Source organism: Salvelinus fontinalis, chromosome 10, assembly GCF_029448725.1.
Source record: "Salvelinus fontinalis isolate EN_2023a chromosome 10, ASM2944872v1, whole genome shotgun sequence".
NCBI classification, from domain to species: Eukaryota; Metazoa; Chordata; class Actinopteri; order Salmoniformes; family Salmonidae; genus Salvelinus; species Salvelinus fontinalis.
The window spans coordinates 2,581,664-2,601,772 of NC_074674.1; the positions used below are offsets into that span (position 1 = coordinate 2,581,664).

Genomic DNA, 20,109 nt, shown 5'->3' on the forward strand with positions numbered 1-20,109 from the left:
GACAGGAGGTAGAGGTGTTTTCTGGGCAGGAATGGTACAGGAGGTAGAGGTGTTGTCTGGGGAGGAATGGGACAGGAGATAGAGGTGTTGTCTGGGGAGGAATGGTTACAGAAGGTAGAGGTGTTGTCTGGGGTGGAATGGGACAGGAGAGAGGTGTTGTCTGGGGTGGAATGGTACAGGAGATAAAGGTGTTGTCTGGGGAGGAATGGTACAGGAAATAGAGGTGTTGTCTGCGGAGGAATGGTTACAGAAGGTAGAGGTGTTGTCTGGGGAGGAATGGTTACAGAAGGTAGAGGTGTTTTCTGGGGAGGAATGATACAGGAGGTAGAGGTGTTGTCTGGGGAGGAATGGTACAGGAGGTAGAGGTGTTGTCTGGGGAGGAATGGGACAGGAGGTAGAGGTGTTGTCTGGGGAGGAATGGGACAGGAGGTAGAGGTGTTGTCTGGGGAGGAATGGGACAGGAGGTAGAGGTGTTGTCTGGAGAGGAATGGGACAGGAGGTAGAGGTGTTGTCTGGGGAGGAATGCTACAGGAGGTAGAGGTGTTGTCTGGGGAGGAATGGGACAGGAGGAGGAGGTGTTAACTGTGGAGGAATGGTACAGAAGGTAGAGGTGTTATCTGGGGAGGAATGGTACAGGAGGTAGATTTGTTGTCTGGGGAGGAATGGTACAGAAGGTAGAGGTGTTGTCTGGGGAGGAATGGTACAGGAGGTAGAGGTGTTGTCTGTGGAGGAATGGGACAGAAGGTAGAGGTGTTGTCTGGGGAGGAATGGGACAGAAGGTAGAGGTGTTGTCTGGGGAGGAATGGTACAGGAGGTGGAGGTGTTGTCTGGGGAGGAATGGGACAGGAGGTAGAGGTGTTGTCTGGGGAGGAATGGGACAGGAGGTAGAGGTGTTGTCTGGGGAGGAATGGGACAGGAGGTAGATGTGTTGTCTGGGGAGGAATGGTACAGGAGGTAGAGGTGTTGTCTGGGGAGGAATGGGACAGGAGGTAGAGGTGTTGTCTGTGGAGGAATGGTACAGAAGGTAGAGGTGTTGTCTGGGGAGGAATGGTACAGGAGGTAGAGGTGTTGTCTGGGGAGGAATGGTACAGGAGGTAGAGTTGTTGTCTGGGGAGGAATGGTACAGTAGGTAGAGGTGTTGTCTGGGGACGAATGGTACAGGAGGTAGAGGTGTTGTCTGGGGAGGAATGGGACAGGAGGTAGAGGTGTTGTCTGGGGAGGAATGGGACAGGAGGTAGAGGTGTTGTCTGGGGAGGAATGGTACAGAAGGTAGAGGTGTTGTCTGGGGAGGAATGGTACAGGAGGTAGATGTGTTGTCTGGGAAGGAATGGGACAGAAGGTAGAGGTGTTGTCTGGGGAGGAATGGTACAGGAGGTAGAGGTGTTGTCTGTGGTGGAATGGGACAGGAGGTAGAGGTGTTGTCTGGGGAGGAATGGTACAGGAGGTAGAGGTGTTGTCTGGGGAGGAATGGTACAGAAGGTAGAGGTGTTGTCTGGGGAGGAATGGTACAGGAGGTAGAGATGTTGTCTGGGGAGGAATGGTACAGAAGGTAGAGGTGTTGTCTGGGTAGGAATGGTACAGGAGGTAGAGGTGTTGTCTGGGGAGGAATGGTACAGGAGGTAGAGTTGTTGTCTGGGGAGGAATGGTACAGTAGGTAGAGGTGTTGTCTGGGGAGGAATGGTACAGGAGGTAGAGGTGTTGTCTGGGGAGGAATGGGACAGGAGGTAGAGGTGTTGTCTGGGGAGGAATGGTTACAGACGGTAGAGTTGTTGTCTGGGGAGGAATGGTACAGGAGGTAGAGGTGTTGTCGGGGGAGGAATGGGCCAGGAGGTAGAGGTGTTTTCTGGGGAGGAATGGGACAGGAGGTAGAGGTGTTGTCTGGGGAGGAATGGTACAGGAGGTAGAGGTGTTGTCTGGGGAGGAATGGGACAGGAGGTAGAGGTGTTGTCTGGGGAGGAATGGTAGAGGAGGTAGAGGTGTTGTCTGGGGAGGAATGGTACAGGAGGTAGAGGTGTTGTCTGGGGTGGAATGGGACAGGAGGTAGAGGTGTTTTCTGGGCAGGAATGGTACAGGAGGTAGAGGTGTTGTCTGGGGAGGAATGGGACAGGAGATAGAGGTGTTGTCTGGGGAGGAATGGTTACAGAAGGTAGAGGTGTTGTCTGGGGTGGAATGGGACAGGAGAGAGGTGTTGTCTGGGGTGGAATGGTACAGGAGATAAAGGTGTTGTCTGGGGAGGAATGGTACAGGAAATAGAGGTGTTGTCTGCGGAGGAATGGTTACAGAAGGTAGAGGTGTTGTCTGGGGAGGAATGGTTACAGAAGGTAGAGGTGTTTTCTGGGGAGGAATGGTACAGGAGGTAGAGGTGTTGTCTGGGAAGGAATGGTACAGGAGGTAGAGGTGTTGTCTGGGGAGGAATGGGACAGGAGGTAGAGGTGTTGTCTGGGGAGGAATGGGACAGGAGGTAGAGGTGTTGTCTGGGGAGGAATGGGACAGGAGGTAGAGGTGTTGTCTGGAGAGGAATGGGACAGGAGGTAGAGGTGTTGTCTGGGGAGGAATGCTACAGGAGGTAGAGGTGTTGTCTGGGGAGGAATGGGACAGGAGGTGGAGGGGTTAACTGTGGAGGAATGGTACAGAAGGTAGAGGTGTTGTCTGGGGAGGAATGGTACAGGAGGTAGATGTGTTGTCTGGGGAGGAATGGTACAGAAGGTAGAGGTGTTGTCTGGGGAGGAATGGTACAGGAGGTAGAGGTGTTGTCTGTGGAGGAATGGGACAGAAGGTAGAGGTGTTGTCTGGGGAGGAATGGGACAGAAGGTAGAGGTGTTGTCTGGGGAGGAATGGTACAGGAGGTAGAGGTGTTGTCTGGGGAGGAATGGTACAGGAGGTAGAGGTGTTGTCTGGGGAGGAATGGGACAGGAAATAGAGGTGTTGTCTGCGGAGGAATGGTTACAGAAGGTAGAGGTGTTGTCTGGGGAGGAATGGTTACAGAAGGTAGAGGTGTTTTCTGGGGAGGAATGGTACAGGAGGTAGAGGTGTTGTCTGGGAAGGAATGGTACAGGAGGTAGAGGTGTTGTCTGGGGAGGAATGGGACAGGAGGTAGAGGTGTTGTCTGGGGAGGAATGGGACAGGAGGTAGAGGTGTTGTCTGGGGAGGAATGGGACAGGAGGTAGAGGTGTTGTCTGGAGAGGAATGGGACAGGAGGTAGAGGTGTTGTCTGGGGAGGAATGCTACAGGAGGTAGAGGTGTTGTCTGGGGAGGAATGGGACAGGAGGTGGAGGGGTTAACTGTGGAGGAATGGTACAGAAGGTAGAGGTGTTGTCTGGGGAGGAATGGTACAGTAGGTAGAGGTGTTGTCTGGGGAGGAATGGTACAGGAGGTAGAGGTGTTGTCTGGGGAGGAATGGGACAGGAGGTAGAGGTGTTGTCTGGGGAGGAATGGGACAGGAGGTAGAGGTGTTGTCTGGGGAGGAATGGTACAGAAGGTAGAGGTGTTGTCTGGGGAGGAATGGTACAGGAGGTAGATGTGTTGTCTGGGAAGGAATGGGACAGAAGGTAGAGGTGTTGTCTGGGGAGGAATGGTACAGGAGGTAGAGGTGTTGTCTGTGGTGGAATGGGACAGGAGGTAGAGGTGTTGTCTGGGGAGGAATGGTACAGGAGGTAGAGGTGTTGTCTGGGGAGGAATGGTACAGAAGGTAGAGGTGTTGTCTGGGGAGGAATGGTACAGGAGGTAGAGATGTTGTCTGGGGAGGAATGGTACAGAAGGTAGAGGTGTTGTCTGGGTAGGAATGGTACAGGAGGTAGAGGTGTTGTCTGGGGAGGAATGGTACAGGAGGTAGAGTTGTTGTCTGGGGAGGAATGGTACAGTAGGTAGAGGTGTTGTCTGGGGAGGAATGGTACAGGAGGTAGAGGTGTTGTCTGGGGAGGAATGGGACAGGAGGTAGAGGTGTTGTCTGGGGAGGAATGGTTACAGACGGTAGAGTTGTTGTCTGGGGAGGAATGGTACAGGAGGTAGAGGTGTTGTCGGGGGAGGAATGGGCCAGGAGGTAGAGGTGTTTTCTGGGGAGGAATGGGACAGGAGGTAGAGGTGTTGTCTGGGGAGGAATGGTACAGGAGGTAGAGGTGTTGTCTGGGGAGGAATGGGACAGGAGGTAGAGGTGTTGTCTGGGGAGGAATGGTAGAGGAGGTAGAGGTGTTGTCTGGGGAGGAATGGTACAGGAGGTAGAGGTGTTGTCTGGGGTGGAATGGGACAGGAGGTAGAGGTGTTTTCTGGGCAGGAATGGTACAGGAGGTAGAGGTGTTGTCTGGGGAGGAATGGGACAGGAGATAGAGGTGTTGTCTGGGGAGGAATGGTTACAGAAGGTAGAGGTGTTGTCTGGGGTGGAATGGGACAGGAGAGAGGTGTTGTCTGGGGTGGAATGGTACAGGAGATAAAGGTGTTGTCTGGGGAGGAATGGTACAGGAAATAGAGGTGTTGTCTGCGGAGGAATGGTTACAGAAGGTAGAGGTGTTGTCTGGGGAGGAATGGTTACAGAAGGTAGAGGTGTTTTCTGGGGAGGAATGGTACAGGAGGTAGAGGTGTTGTCTGGGAAGGAATGGTACAGGAGGTAGAGGTGTTGTCTGGGGAGGAATGGGACAGGAGGTAGAGGTGTTGTCTGGGGAGGAATGGGACAGGAGGTAGAGGTGTTGTCTGGGGAGGAATGGGACAGGAGGTAGAGGTGTTGTCTGGAGAGGAATGGGACAGGAGGTAGAGGTGTTGTCTGGGGAGGAATGCTACAGGAGGTAGAGGTGTTGTCTGGGGAGGAATGGGACAGGAGGTGGAGGGGTTAACTGTGGAGGAATGGTACAGAAGGTAGAGGTGTTGTCTGGGGAGGAATGGTACAGGAGGTAGATGTGTTGTCTGGGGAGGAATGGTACAGAAGGTAGAGGTGTTGTCTGGGGAGGAATGGTACAGGAGGTAGAGGTGTTGTCTGTGGAGGAATGGGACAGAAGGTAGAGGTGTTGTCTGGGGAGGAATGGGACAGAAGGTAGAGGTGTTGTCTGGGGAGGAATAGTACAGGAGGTAGAGGTGTTGTCTGGGGAGGAATGGTACAGGAGGTAGAGGTGTTGTCTGGGGAGGAATGGGACAGGAGGTAGAGGTGTTGTCTGGGGAGGAATGGGACAGGAGTTAGAGGTGTTGTCTGGGGAGGAATGGTACAGGAGGTAGAGGTGTTGTCTGGGGAGGAATGGGACAGGAGGTAGAGGTGTTGTCTGGGGAGGAATGGTACAGGAGGTAGAGGTGTTGTCTGGGGAGGAATGGGACAGGAGGTAGAGGTGTTGTCCGGGGAGGAATGGGACAGAAGGTAGAGGTGTTGTCTGGGGAGGAATGGTTACAGAAGGTAGAGGTGTTGTCTGGGGAGGAATGGGACAGGAGGTAGAGGTGTTGTCTGGGGAGGAATGGTTACAGAAGGTAGAGGTGTTGTCTGGGGAGGAATGGTACAGGAGGTAGAGGTGTTGTCTGGGGAGGAATGGTACAGGAGGTAGAGGTGTTGTCTGGGGAGGAATGGTACAGGAGGTAGAGGTGTTGTCTGGGGAGGAATGGTACAGGAGGTAGAGGTGTTGTCTGGGGAGGAATGGGACAGAAGGTAGAGGTGTTGTCTGGGGAGGAATGGTACAGGAGGTAGAGGTGTTGTCTGGGGAGGAATGGGACAGAAGGTAGAGGTGTTGTCTGGGGAGGAATGGGACAGGAGGTAGAGGTGTTGTCTGGGGAGGAATGGTACAGGAGGTAGAGGTGTTGTCTGGGGAGGAATGGTACAGGAGGTAGAGGTGTTGTCTGGGGAGGAATGGGACAGAAGGTAGAGGTGTTGTCTGGGGAGGAATGGTACAGGAGGTAGAGGTGTTGTCTGGGGAGGAATGGTACAGGAGGTAGAGGTGTTGTCTGGGGAGGAATGGTACAGGAGGTAGAGGTGTTGTCTGGGGAGGAATGGGACAGAAGGTAGAGGTGTTGTCTGGGGAAGAATGGTACAGGAGGTAGAGGTCTTGTCTGGGGAGGAATGGGACAGGAGGTAGAGGTGTTGTCTGGGGAGGAATGGGACAGAAGGTAGAGGTGTTGTCTGGGGAGGAATTGTACAGGAGGTAGATGTGTTGTCTGGGGAGGAATGGGACAGGAGGTAGAGGTGTTGTCTGGGGAGGAATGGTACAGGAGGTAGAGGTGTTGTCTGGGGAGGAATGGTACAGGAGGTAGAGGTGTTGTCTGGGGAGGAATGGGACAGGAGGTAGAGGTGTTGTCTGGGGAGGAATGGTACAGGAGGTAGAGGTGTTGTCTGGGGAGGAATGGGACAGAAGGTAGAGGTGTTGTCTGGGGAGGAATGGTACAGGAGGTAGAGGTGTTGTCTGGGGAGGAATGGTACAGGAGGTAGAGGTGTTGTCTGGGGAGGAATGGTACAGGAGGTAGAGGTGTTGTCTGGGTCTCTATTCATACGTCCATGAAGAAGTGCATGATGGGGGTCATCTTGTTTATCTATTTTGCACACCATCTACTTGCACATGATCATCTGATGATTTATCACTCCAGTGTTAATCTGCTAAATTGTAATTATTCGATTTATTGTCTACCTCCTCATGCCTTTTGCACACATTGTATATAGATTCTCTTTTCTTCTACCATGTTATTGACTTTTTTATTGTTTACTCCATGTGTAACTCTGTGTTGTTGTCTGTTCACACTGCTATGCTTTATCTTGGCCAGGTTGCAGTTGCAAATGAGAACTTGTTCTCAACTAGCCTACCTGGTTAAATAAAGGTGAAATAAAAAAATAAATATAAAATCTCTGCTCAGTTTCATCCCACAATACAGCATATCTTCTGTGTGTGTGTAACGGTTTTCTTCCTCCTCTTCATCCGAAGAGGAGGAGCAGGGATTTGACCAAAACGCAGCGTTGTGATATGACATGATAATTTATTTAACAAGACGAAGACGAAAACGAAATACACTTGATAAATTAACAAAATAACAAAACGACGTAGACAGACCTGAACGACGAACTTACATGAAACACGAAGAACGCATGAACAGGGAAAACTGACTACATAAAAGAACGAACATACAAACAAACCGTAAACAGTCCCGTGTGGCGTAACATACAGACACTGACACAGGAGACAACCACCCACAACAAACAGTGTGAAAACACCTACCTTAATATGACTCTCAATTAGAGGAAACGCCAAACACCTGCCTCTAATTGAGAGCCATACCAGGCAACCCTTAAACAAACATAGAAACAGAAAACATAGACTGCCCACCCAAACTCACGTCCTGACCAACTAACACATACAAAACTAACAGAAAACAGGTCAGGAACGTGACATAACCCCCCCCCCCCCCTCAAGGTGCGTACTCCGAACGCACCACCAAAAAGTCTAGGGGAGGGTCTGGGTGGGCGTCTGACCACGGTGGTGGCTCAGGCTCTGGGCGAGGTCCCCACCCCACCATAGTCAATCCCAGCTTACGTCTCCCCCTACAAATGACCACCCTCATATTACACCCACTTAATTTTTTGGGTAACATCGAGACAAGGGGCAGCACCGGGATAGAGGGATAGCTCAGGACAGGGGGATAGCTCAGGACAGAGGGATAGCTCAGGACAGAGAGATAGCTCAAGACAGAGAGATAGCTCAGGACAGAGAGATAGCTCAGGACAGAGAGATAGCTCAGGACAGAGAGATAGCTCAGGACAGAGAGATAGCTCAGGATAGAGAGGTAGCTCAGGATAGAGGGGCAACTCCGGACTGAAGGGCAGCTCCGGACAGAGAGACAGCTCTGGACTGAGGGGCAGTTCTGGATAAATAGCCGCTCTGGGCTGAGGGACAGCTCATGACTGGCTGACGGCTCTGGACGCTCATGGCTGGCTGACGGCTCTGGACGCTCATGGCTGGCTGACGGCTCTGGACGCTCATGGCTGGCTGACGGCTCTGGACGCTCATGGCTGGCTGACGGCTCTGGACGCTCATGGCTGGCTGGCGGCTCTGGACGCTCCTGTCTGGTTGGCGGCTCTGGCAGATCCTGTCTGGTTGGCGGCTCTGGCAGATCCTGTCTTGTTGGCGGCTCTGGCAGATCCTGTCTGGTTGGCGGCTCTGGCAGATCCTGTCTGGTTGGCGGCTCTGGCAGATCCTGTCTGGTTGGCGGCTCTGGCAGATCCTGTCTGGTTGGCGGCTCTGGCAGATCCTGTCTGGTTGGCGGCTCTGGCAGATCCTGTCTGGTTGGCGGCTCTGGCGGATCCTGACTGACAAATGGCTCTAGCGGCTCCTGACTGACTAACGGCTCTAACGGCTCGGGACAGACGGGCTGCTCTAATGCGCTCTACTGCATAACACGGTGTCTGCCCGTACTCTCGCTCTCCACAGTAAGTACAGGGAGTAGGCGCAGGTTTCCTACCTGACAACGCCACTCTCCCTTTAAGCCACCCCCCAAGAAATTTTGGGGGTTTTCTCACAGGCTTCCTACCGCTTCTTTGTGCTACCTCCATACGCCGGTATCCCTCCTCGCACTGCGCCAGAGAATCCCAGGCGGGCTGTCGATCTCCTCCCACGTAGTGTAGCCCAGATCCTTTTCCTGACTCCGAGCTAGCTCCTCATATCGCCGCCTCTGCTTTCGCTGCCTCCAGCTCAGCTTTGAGGCGGCGATATTCTCCTGGTTGAGCCCAGGGTCCCTTACCATCCAATATCTCCTCCCATGTCCACGAGTCCTGGTTCCTTTGTTGCGCTCCCCCAAGCTGCTTGGTCGTATATTGGTGGGTGGTTCTGTAACGGTTTTCTTCCTCCTCTTCATCCGTACTCCGAAAACAGGTCAGGAACGTGACAGTGTGCGAGTATAGAAAGAGGATGGTTGGATGCTCTTGAGGATGAGATATTGTGTTGGTTCTTTCTTGGAGTATGCATTCCAGGCTGAAATCTCTCTTACGTTTGAATCATGCATCAATGTCAATGGGCAGCTTCTATAACAATTGAAGCTATTAGCCCATATCTCATATCCGGATTTCACCTTTAATGATGATGAGTCCCTGTGTGTATCATTCTACTGATCTAGTTATCTCTCTGTCTGCCCCTCTCTGTGGTAATCAGGTAAAATCAAGTACTCGGAGCAAGTTTATGATTCATGTATGGACGCTTTTGACTGCCTTCCCCTGGCTGCCCTCATGAACCAGCAGTTCCTGTGTGTCCACGGAGGCCTCTCACCGGAAATACACACCTTAGATGACATAAAGAAGGTACTGAACCACACCACAGCACTACCGAGCCATGCGTAGGAATATCACATTGACTGTGTCTCTGGTCTTTGCGTACTTGAGTACAGTATATGTGCATTTTGTTTGTGTGTGTGTGTGTGTGTGTGTGTGTGTGTGTGTGTGTGTGTGTGTGTGTGTGTGTGTGTGTGTGTGTGTGTGTGTGTGTGTGTGTGTGTGTGTGTGTGTGTGTGTGCGTGTGTCCAGGCATGCGTGCGTGCGTGCATGCGTGCGTGTGTGTTTATGAGTGTATGTGCCTGCCAACCTGCATGTGTGTGTGTGTGTGTGTGTGCGTGCGTGCATGCGTGCGTGCGTGCGTGCGTGTGTGTGTGTTTATGAGTGTATGTGCCTGCCAACCTGCATGTGAGTGTGTGTGTGTGTGTGCGTGCGTGCGTGTGTGTGTGTTTATGAGTGTATGTGCCTGCCAACCTGCATGTGTGTGTGTGTGTGTGTGTGCGTGCGTGCATGCGTGCGTGCGTGCGTGCGTGCGTGTGTGTGTGTTTATGAGTGTATGTGCCTGCCAACCTGCATGTGAGTGTGTGTGTGTGCATGTTTATGTTTTTGTGTTTGAAAATGTGTGTATTTGCTTGTGTCTGAATTCAGCATGTTTCTCTCTGCTGTAGATAGACCGGTTCAAGGAGCCTCCAGCGTTTGGGCCCATGTGTGACCTACTGTGGTCTGATCCTCTGGAGGACTTTGGCAACGAGAAGACCCAGGAGTTCTTCAGCCACAACACAGTCCGAGGCTGCTCCTACTTCTACAGGTCAGCTCTCTCTCCACCTCAACCCTTCCTCTCATTACTGTTCCTCATGTTTTAGAGCCATCAGGTACCACCATCTGGATCTGTTGTCCAAACAATTACAGATGGAGGATCTTAATTTGATCACTCTTTTGTTGTTGAGAATTTTCCTGCACAGCGGGAAGTGCAGGTTTGTTGTGCAATTTAGGTTGAAAAATTATTGTAAAGTTTGCCATTTCCACTTTAAAATGTCAGACTTGATTTGCCCTAAGGAAAAATGTATCAACTCCTACAAAAAATGTACATTAATTATAATCCACACAATTATGCACATTTCCTGTTGCTTCAGGATTATTCTCCTGCTGTAGCAAAGTGGCTCAAATGAAGATCTTAAATCTGTACCTCCAAACCAAAAGGAATAAATCCTATCACACACACACACACACACACACACACACACACACACACACACACACACACACACACACACACACACACACACACACACACACACACACACACACACACACACAATTGTACAGACACACAGATATACAGCACATAAATACACACCACATATGTGCATCTGTGTTGCCTCTGCTCTGTATCCTGTAACCCATAGTGGCGTCAAATGTCATGTCTGTGTGAGATGCAGCCGCTGCTCTGACCTACATTCTGGGTGCCGAGGGAATTTGGGCGGAAAGCCCTGGATCTATGGGCTTCATACAATAGGCTCTCCAGGAGCTCAGGGCACGGACGTTATTCTGTTGTTCGTTTTTCTTTCCTGAGTAAACCTTCTCACACTTAAATATTTAACACGCTGACGAAACTTTGATGGGGCTGTGGATGGCAGTGGCTGAGGGGAGGGGTAGAGGGGTTGGCGGCAGGAAGGGATGGGTCGGCTCAACCTCTGCCTATACACAGACTACAAACTACTGCGGGTATCCTACTGCGGGTGTACTACTGCGGGTAGACTAATGCCCCTCACGGCCGCTAGGGGGCCCCCAAAAATGAAACTCAATCTGGGTCTCAAATTAGTTTTGAGAGTTAGCAAGTAGAATACGGGCCTCTCGAGTGGCGCAGTGGTCTAAGGCATTACATCGCAGTGCTTGAGGTGTCACTACAGATCTGGGTTTGATCCTGGGCTGTGTCGCAGCCAGCCGCGACCAGGAGACCCATGAGCCGGCACACAATTGGGCCAGCGTTGTCCAGGTTAGGGGAGGGTTTGGACGGCAAGGATGTCCTTGTCCCATCGCGTTCTAGCGACTCTTGTAGTGGGCCGGGTGCATGCATACTGACTTCGGTCGCCAGGTGTACAGTGTTTCCTCCGACACATTGATGCGGCTGGCTTCTGGGTTAAGCGAGCAGTGTGTCAAGAAGCAGTACGGCTTGGCAAGGTCGTGTTTCTGAGGACGAATGGCTCTCAACCTTCGCCTCTCCCGAGTACGTAAGGGATTTGCAGCGATGGGACAAGATTGTAACTACCAATTGGATATCACGAAATTGGGGAGAAAAAGGGGTCAAAAGTGCACACACATAAAAAGTAGAATACACAATGTGCAATTTCTAAATTTGGTAATGCATCAGCAGTTTTGCAATTGAAGAGTTTCATTCCAAAATGCTATATCCATTTTCAGAAATGTTGGTAAATTCGTTTTTATTGTTTACAGAAATTATGGAAGAGATTGGTGTGTTTTTTCACTATCTAATAAAGGCATGGGGTTGTTCAATGACAGACCTGTATTTGTTTCAAATCTATCACTTGATGGTTTCATTTCAGAGAGACAAATACTCGTGTTTTTTTACAAAAATGTTATACAGTGGGGCAAAAAAGTATTTAGTCAGCCACCAATTGTGCAAGTTCTCCCACTTAAAAAGATGAGGGAGGCCTGTAAGAAGAAAAAAATCCAGAAAATCACATTGTAGGATTTTTAATACATTTATTTGCAAATTATGGTGGATAATAAGTATTTGGTCAATAACAAAAGTTTCTCAATACTTTGTTATATACCCTTTGTTGGCAATGACAGAGGTCAAACGTTTTCTGTAAGTCTTCATAAGGTTTTCACACACTGTTGCTGGTATTTTGGCCCATTCCTCCATGCAGATCTCGTCTAGAGCAGTGATGTTTTGGGGCTGTTGCTTGGCAACACGGACTTTCAACTCCCTCCAAAGATTTTCTATGGGGTTGATATCTGGAGACTGGCTAGGCCACTCCAGGACCTTGAAATCCTTCTTACGAAGCCACTCCTTCGTTGCCCGGGCGTTGTGTTTGGGATCATTGTCATGCTGAAAGACCCAGCCACGTTTCATCTTCAATGACCTTGCTGATGGAAGGAGGTTTTCACTCAAAATCTCACGATACATGGCCCCATTCATTCTTTCCTTTAGTCGTCCTGGTCCCTTTGCAGAAAAACAGCCCCAAAGCATGATGTTTCCACCCCTATGCTTCACAGTAGGTATGGTGTTCTTTGGATGCAACTCAGCATTCTTTGTCCTCCAAACACGACAAGTTGAGTTTTTACCAAAAAGTTCTATTTTGGTTTCATCTGACCATATGACATTCTCCCAATCTTCTTCTGGATCATCCAAAAGCTCTCTAGCAAAATTCAGACGGGCCTGGACATGTACTGGCTTAAGCAGGGGGACACGTCTGGCACTGCAGGATTTGAGTCCCTAGCGGCGTAGTGTGTTACTGATGGTAGGCTTTGTTACTTTGGTCCCAGCTCTCTGCAGGTCATTCACTAGGTCCCCCCGTGTGGTTCTGGGATTTTTGCCCACCGTTCTTGTGATCATTTTGACCCCACGGGGTGAGATCTTGCGTGGAGCCCCAGATCGAGGGAGATTATCAGTGGTCTTGTATGTCTTCCATTTCCTAATAATTGCTCCCACAGTTGATTTCTTCAAACCAAGCTGCTTACCTATTGCAGATTCAGTCTTCCTAGCCTGGTGCAGGTCTACAATTTTGTTTCTGGTGTCCTTTGACAGCTCTTTGGTCTTGGCCATAGTGGAGTTTGGAGTGTGACTGTTTGAGGTTGTGGACAGGTGTCTTTTATACTGATAACAAGTTCAAACAGGTGCCATTAATACAGGTAACGAGTGGAGGACAGAGGAGCCTCTTAAAGAAGAAGTTACAGGTCTGTGAGAGCCAGAAATCTTGCTTGTTTGTAGGTGACCAAATACTTATTTTCCACCATAATTTGCAAATAAATTCATTAAAAATCCTACAATGTGATTTTCTGGATTTTCTTTTCTCATTTTGTCTGTCATAGTTGAAGTGAACCTATGATGAAAATTACAGGCCTCTCTCATCTTTTTAAGTGGGAGAACTTGCACAATTGGTGGCTGACTAAATGCTTTTTTGCCCCACTGTATACCCGGCTCACTGTCAGAGAAATAAGTAGCGCTGCTAGATTTTACACAGTTTTACACAGTGTTACAGTTTCACACAGTCAAATGTAACAAATAACTATATTTGTTTATAAATAAAAAATACAATTAATAGATTTGTGACACCAATATTAACAAAGAAAATAACAATAATAATTCAGTACAGTAATATGAGATCTGTATGTAAAACATTTACATTTGAGTCATTTAACAGACACTCTTATCCAGGGTGACCTATAGTTAGTGCATTCATCTTGAGATCGCTAGGTGAGGCAACCACATATCACAGTCAAATATACAGGATACGGACATTCCATTCCAGCTAAACAATGGATATATTATGAATGGTAAATAATGTATTGTGTCAATTTATTGCAAATAAGAATAGAATATGTTTCTAAACACTTCTACATTCATGTGGATGCCACCATGATTACGGATAATCCTGAATAAATCCTGAATAATAATGAGTGAGAAAGTTACAGAAGGTCAAAGATCATACCCCCAGGACATGCTAACCTCTCCCCATTACCAATAAAAAGGGAGGTTAGCATGTCTTGGGGATATAATCTTTGACCCTCTGTAACTTTCATTTCATAATTCATTCAGGATTATCCATAATCATGGTAGCATCCACATTAATATAGACATGTTTAGAAACATATTCTATTCTTATTTTCAATAAAAGTGACTCCAAAATGACACAATACAAGATTTACCGTTCATTCCTATTGGGCACAAAATAAAATACAACCAAGACGAACTGCAAAATGCATCCAACTAGTTTGTAGAGTCACGAGCTTCATGTACTGTACTCATTGCATGCAAATATGGGACCAAATACTAGACTTTTGACTACATTATTCATAAGAATCTTTAGGGGTGTCTAATTTTGACCCCTACCTTTTTTTATTCTTAAACAGAATCTCTTTCTCTGAGCAATTATATTAGTATAAAATAATAGCATTTCCCCAGGGGTCCTCAATGATTTTGTTAGTCACTCTTACTCAGATATCATTTGAACATGGCATAAGATGTTACATAAAAATATTTAGAACTGCAGGAAATTAACTATAAAACTACAAAACTTCTCTCCGCTTAATGGTAAAATGTGTAGAGTTGCGGGAAATTAAGTCTAACACTGCAACAAGAAAAAAATCCACTGCCAAGAGGGAGGGCACTAAAATGTTTTGCCCGCAAGGTGGCCCCCCAAAAAATCTTGCTTAGGGCCCCCAAAAAGCTAGGGGTGGCCCTGGGATGGATGGAGAGTTTCGTACAATGCATGGCTGTGTTAGATTAAAACATCCTCATTAGATGCATTTACACACAGAAACAAGTGCACCTCACAGGGCGTTGGTCAGTCAGTTTGTGAGGGGGAATATGGTATCCCTGGTGATTGTAGGTGGTGTGGATGGATCCCAGCTGGCTTATGTACATGTCTAAAAGGCTTTGTGTGTTTATGTGTGTTGTCTCATTCTGACTGACCACAGTAATACAGTTAGGGAACTATCAGACAGCCACAAAACACTTGATGTGTTTCCACCCAGCATCCTTGTTGCTAGGTGGTGGACTGAGCTTGTTTTGATAAGATGAGGTGAAAAGGCTTATGGCCTGGTTTGTCAGTGAAGGGTTATAATATTTTCTTCAGGGAACGTCTCTGTAATGATTCTCATCAGTCACCCTGTAACCCTTAGGTTTTAGCACCTGAATGTTTTACCAATACACAGGTTCAGAGAAACGCCCCAGGAGCCAAATCTGACACAGATATAGCTTGAGTCGTCAGCATGTGCATACCATTTTTTCATAACCTTTGTTATCCTGTTATTTTATGAATCTGATAATTTAACAGAAATGTGCATGTTTTAATTATGGCGATCATAGTCTCTCTTTTTTCTGTTCATCATCTCACAAAATAGACTATACGATTATACACTGCTCAAAAAAATAAAGGGAACACTTAAACAACACAATGTAACTCCAAGTCAATCACACTTCTGTGAAAGGCCACAAATGTGCATGTGTCTGCTCAAACGGTCAGAAACAGATTCCATGAGGGTGGTATGAGGGCCCGACGTCCACAGGTGGGGGTTGTGCTTACAGCCCAACACCGTGCAGGACGTTTGGCATTTGCCAGAGAACACCAAGATTGGCAAATTCGCCACTGGCGCCCTGTGCTCTTCACAGATGAAAGCAGGTTCACACTGAGCACATGAGCACATGTGACAGAGTCTGGAGACGCCGTGGAGAACGTTCTGCTGCCTGCAACATCCTCCAGCATGACCGGTTTGGCGATGGGTCAGTCATGGTGTGGGGTGGCATTTCTTTGTGGGGCCGCACAGCCCTCCATGTGCTCGCCAGAGGTAGCCTGACTGCCAATAGGTACCGAGATGAGATCCTCAGACCCCTTGTGAGACCATATGCTGACACATGCACATTTGTGGCCTGCTGGAGGTCATTTTGCAGGGCTCTGGCAGTGCACCTCCTTGCACAAAGGCGGAGGTAGCGGTCCTGCTGCTGGGTTGTTGCCCTCCTACGGCCTCCACCACGTCTCCTGATGTACTGGCCTGTCTCCTGGTAGCGCCTCCATGCTCTGGACACTACGCTGACAGACACAGCAAACCTTTTTGCCACGGCTCGCATTGATGTGCCATCCTGGATGAACTGCACTACCTGAGCCACTTGTGTGGATTGTAGACTCCGTCTCATGCTACCACTAGAGTGAGAGCACCGCCAGCATTCAAAAGTGACCAAAACATCAGCCAGGAAGCATAGGAACTGAGAAGTGGTCTGTGGTCACCACCTGCAGAATCACTCCTTTTTTGGGGGTGTCTTGCTAATTGCCTATAATTTCCACCTTTTGTCTATTCCATTTGCACAACAGCATGTGAAATTTATTGTCAATCAGTGTTGCTTCCTAAGTGGACAGTTTGATTTCATAGAAGTGTGATTGACTTGGAGTTACATTGTGTTGTTTAAGTGTTCCCTTTATTTTTTTGAGCAGTGTATGACCATATACACATTCAGACCTTCAGGTATCGAAATGGAATCGAGCTGAAGCTAAAACTGTATCTCTGTCTGAATCAGCAGGACGGAGTGACATACAGAGGGGTGATACATTAGACTGCTGCTGGGGGTTGTGAGGTTGAAGGAGAGGGATGTAGAGGAGATGCGAGGAGGAGTAGACATGTGCATAGGAACCTCCTACTCCAAACCAGGCGGTTGAAATGCATCGTGGGTGTAAAACAAGAGTCCGGGCAGGGGCCGGTATCAGCTCAACACTGCCATCTATCCCACAATTCCCCTGGGGCTCTGCAATGAGCTGTTGCTATGACAACCCACTCCTCCAGCCCAAACTGGAGCAAGTGATAGGAAGAGAGATGGAAGGAAAGGAGTGATCTGTGTTGAGGGAAGAGAGAGAGGCGGAGGAACAATGCTGTCAAACCGGCCATCTTGTTAACAGTTGGCTTAAAGGATGGGGAAATGTAGCAACCCTCTCACATTACCTGTCAGGGTAGAACTGACAGCCAGTTAGCAGTCAGATAATAGCTGACATGGTTTGTTGTGTTTTTGAGCCAGTGAGTGGTATTAGGTTGCTTTAGGGCAAACTGGGAGCTGTGGGATGTGATGGGCTGGGTTGGCCTGGGATGGGCTGGGATGGGCTGGGATGGGATGGACTGGGTTGGCCTGGGATGGGCTGGGATGGGCTGGGATGGGATGGGATGGGCTGGGATGGGCTGGGATGGGATGGGCTGGGTTGGCCTGGGATGGGCTGGGATGGAATGGGATGGGCTGGGCTGGGTTGGGCTGGTTGGCCTGGGATGGGCTGGGATGTGATGGGCTGGGTTGGCCTGGGATGGGCTGGGTTGGCCTGGGATGGGCTGGGCTGTGATGGGCTGGGTTGGCCTGGGATGGGCTGGGCTGTGATGGGCTGGGTTGGCCTGGGATGGGCTGGGTTGGCCTGGGCTGCTCTGACTTACATCATACTGAGCAGTGCTCTGATAACAACACACTGACGCTTGCTGACGCTCTGAACTGTTTTGTTGTGTTGTAGGACAATGTCAATGTTCTAGTCTGTGGCTGGACCAGGGGAATCATATTGTATTCTCTGTTTCGTGACTGTAATATAGTCAGAAAGTGTTTTTCCGCTGTGTATTCAGATATGCTCTGTTACACAATACTTACAGTATGTATTCTGCATGTTGTTTGGTTACATAGGTCAGTGCTAGCTGTGTTGCTCTGTTGTATGTGTCAAACAGTGTGAATTGAAATATGCCATCCCCAAACCTTCTCTCCTTTTTCTGCCGTGCAGTTATCCAGCTGTCTGTGAGTTCCTACAGAACAATAACTTATTATCAGTCATCCGAGCACATGAAGCACAAGATGCTGGGTACGTACCAACACCACATCTTTCTCTCTCTCTTTATCTTTCTCTCTCTTACAAACACTTTTAGCTTTAATACGATTGATGATTCATACAGATGATTAACCTGAAAACCCGTCCCCCTCTGCGCTGTCCTATAGCTACCGCATGTACCGCAAGAGCCAAACCACCGGCTTCCCCTCCCTCATCACCATCTTCTCAGCGCCAAACTACCTTGACGTTTACAACAACAAAGGTCAGTCTGTCTATTCCATTTATTTGTAGAGTTTTTATATACATACATATACATTTAAACTCAGTTTTTCAAAATTCCTGACATTTAATCCAAGTAAAAATTCCCTGTCTTAGGTCAGTTAGGATCACCACTTTCTTTTAAGAATGTGAAATGTTGGAATAATAGTAGAGAGAATGATGTATTTCAGCTTTTATTTCTTTCATCACATTCCCAGTGTGTCAGAAGTTTACATACACTGAATTACTATTTGGTGGCATTGCCTTTAAATTGTTTAACTTGGGTCAAATTTTTGGGTAGCCTTCCACAAGCTTCCCACAATAAGTTGGGTGAATTTTTGCCCATTCCTCCTTACAGAGCTGGTGTAACTCAAATCAAATTTCAAAATCAAATGTATTTATATAGCCCTTCTTACATCAGCTGATATATCAAAGTGCTGTACAGAAACCCAGCTTAAAACCCCAAACAGCAAGCAATGCAGGTGTAGAAGCACGGTGGCTTGGAAAAACTCCCTAGAAAGTCCAAAACCTAGGAAGAAACTTAGAGAGGAACCAGGCTATGAGGGGTGGCCAGTTCTCTTCTGGCTGTGCCGGGTGGAGATTATAACAGAACATGGCCAAGATGTTCAAATGTTCATAAATGACCAGCATGTGTTACGTTTCCAATGGTGAATGAAGGAGTCAGGCGCAGTGAGCAGGGTAGTTTCGAGCAAGTGGATATACTTTAATATTCCAAAATAGAATATAAACGAGACGGCTACGCCACACAACAAAAGGGCGCGTCAACATCCAGTCCACAATAAACAAGGACAAAATCCACACGAATACAAACACCACAAACAGAATAACAAGCGCGCACAAAAGCCAGCGGGCCTACTGCCCTTAAATAGCCTACCCACAAAACTAAACTCAAAACAGGTGCACCCAATCAGCCCAAACTAACAGAAACAAAAAGAAGAGAATCGATGGCAGCTAGTAGGCCGGTGACGACGACCGCCGAGCGCCGCCCGAACAGGAAGAGGCACCATCTTCGGCGGGATTCGTGACAGCATGGTTAAATAATAATAATCACAGTAGTTGTCGAGGATGTAACAAGTCAGCACCTCAGGAGTAAATGTCAGTTGGCTTTTCATAGCCGATCATTAAGTGTATCTCTACCGCTCCTGCTGTCTCTAGAGAGTTGAAAACAGCAGGTCTGGGACAGGTAGCACGTCCGGTGAACAGGTCAGGGTTCCATAGCCGCAGGCTGAACAGTTGAAACTGGAGCAGCAGCACGGCCAGGTGGACTGGGGACAGCAAGGTGTCATCATGCCAGGTAGTCCTGAGGCATGGTCCTATGGCTCAGGTCCTCTGAGAGAGAGAAAGAAAGAAAGAGAAAAAGAGAGAATTAGAGAGAGCATACCTAAATTCACACAGGACACTGGATAAGACAGGAGAAATACTCCAGATATAACAGACTGACCCTAGCCCCCCGACACATAAACTACTTCAGCATAAATACCGGAGGCTGAGACAGGAGGGGTCAGGAGACACTGTGGCCCCATCCGATGATACCCCCGGACAGGGCCAAACAGGAAGGATATAACTCCACCCACTTTGCCAAAGCACAGCCCCCGCACCACTAGAGGGATATCTTCAACCACCAACTTACCATCCTGAGACAAGGCCGAGTATAGCCCACAAAGGTCTCCACCACAGCACAACCCAAGGGGGGGCGCCAACCCAGTGTAACTGAGTTAGGTTTGTAGGCCTCGTTGCTCGCACATGCTTTTTCAGTTCTGCCCACAAATTTTCTATAGGATTGAGGTCAGGGCTTTGTGATGGCCACTCCAAAACCTTGACTTTGTTGTCCTTAAGCTATTTTGCCACAACTTTGGAAGTATGCTTGGGGTCATTGTCCATTTGGAAGACCCATTTGCGACCAAGCTTTAACTTCCTGACTGATGTCTTGAGATGTTGCTTCATCAGACCAGAGGACATTTCTCCAAAAAGTATTATCTTTGTCCCCATGTGCAGTTGCAAACCGTAGTCTGGCTTTTTTATGGCGGTTTTGGAGTAGTGGCTTCTTCCTTGCTGAACGGCCTTTCGGGTTATGTCGATATAGGACATGTT

General features: G+C 48.5%; 1 protein-coding gene across 3 annotated transcripts in view; it reads left to right on the forward strand.

Annotated features, from left to right (window-relative positions):
- ppp3ca (protein phosphatase 3, catalytic subunit, alpha isozyme) overlaps nt 1-20,109 on the forward strand; it is an 87,386-nt gene that overhangs the window by 56,618 nt on the left and 10,659 nt on the right. For all 3 annotated transcript variants that reach the window (XM_055935287.1, XM_055935288.1, XM_055935286.1), the window contains exons 5-8: nt 9,096-9,241; nt 9,880-10,019; nt 17,695-17,772; nt 17,907-18,001. In XM_055935287.1, the coding sequence (XP_055791262.1) occupies nt 9,096-9,241; nt 9,880-10,019; nt 17,695-17,772; nt 17,907-18,001 (459 nt within the window). The remainder of the gene's footprint in view (nt 1-9,095; nt 9,242-9,879; nt 10,020-17,694; nt 17,773-17,906; nt 18,002-20,109) is intronic.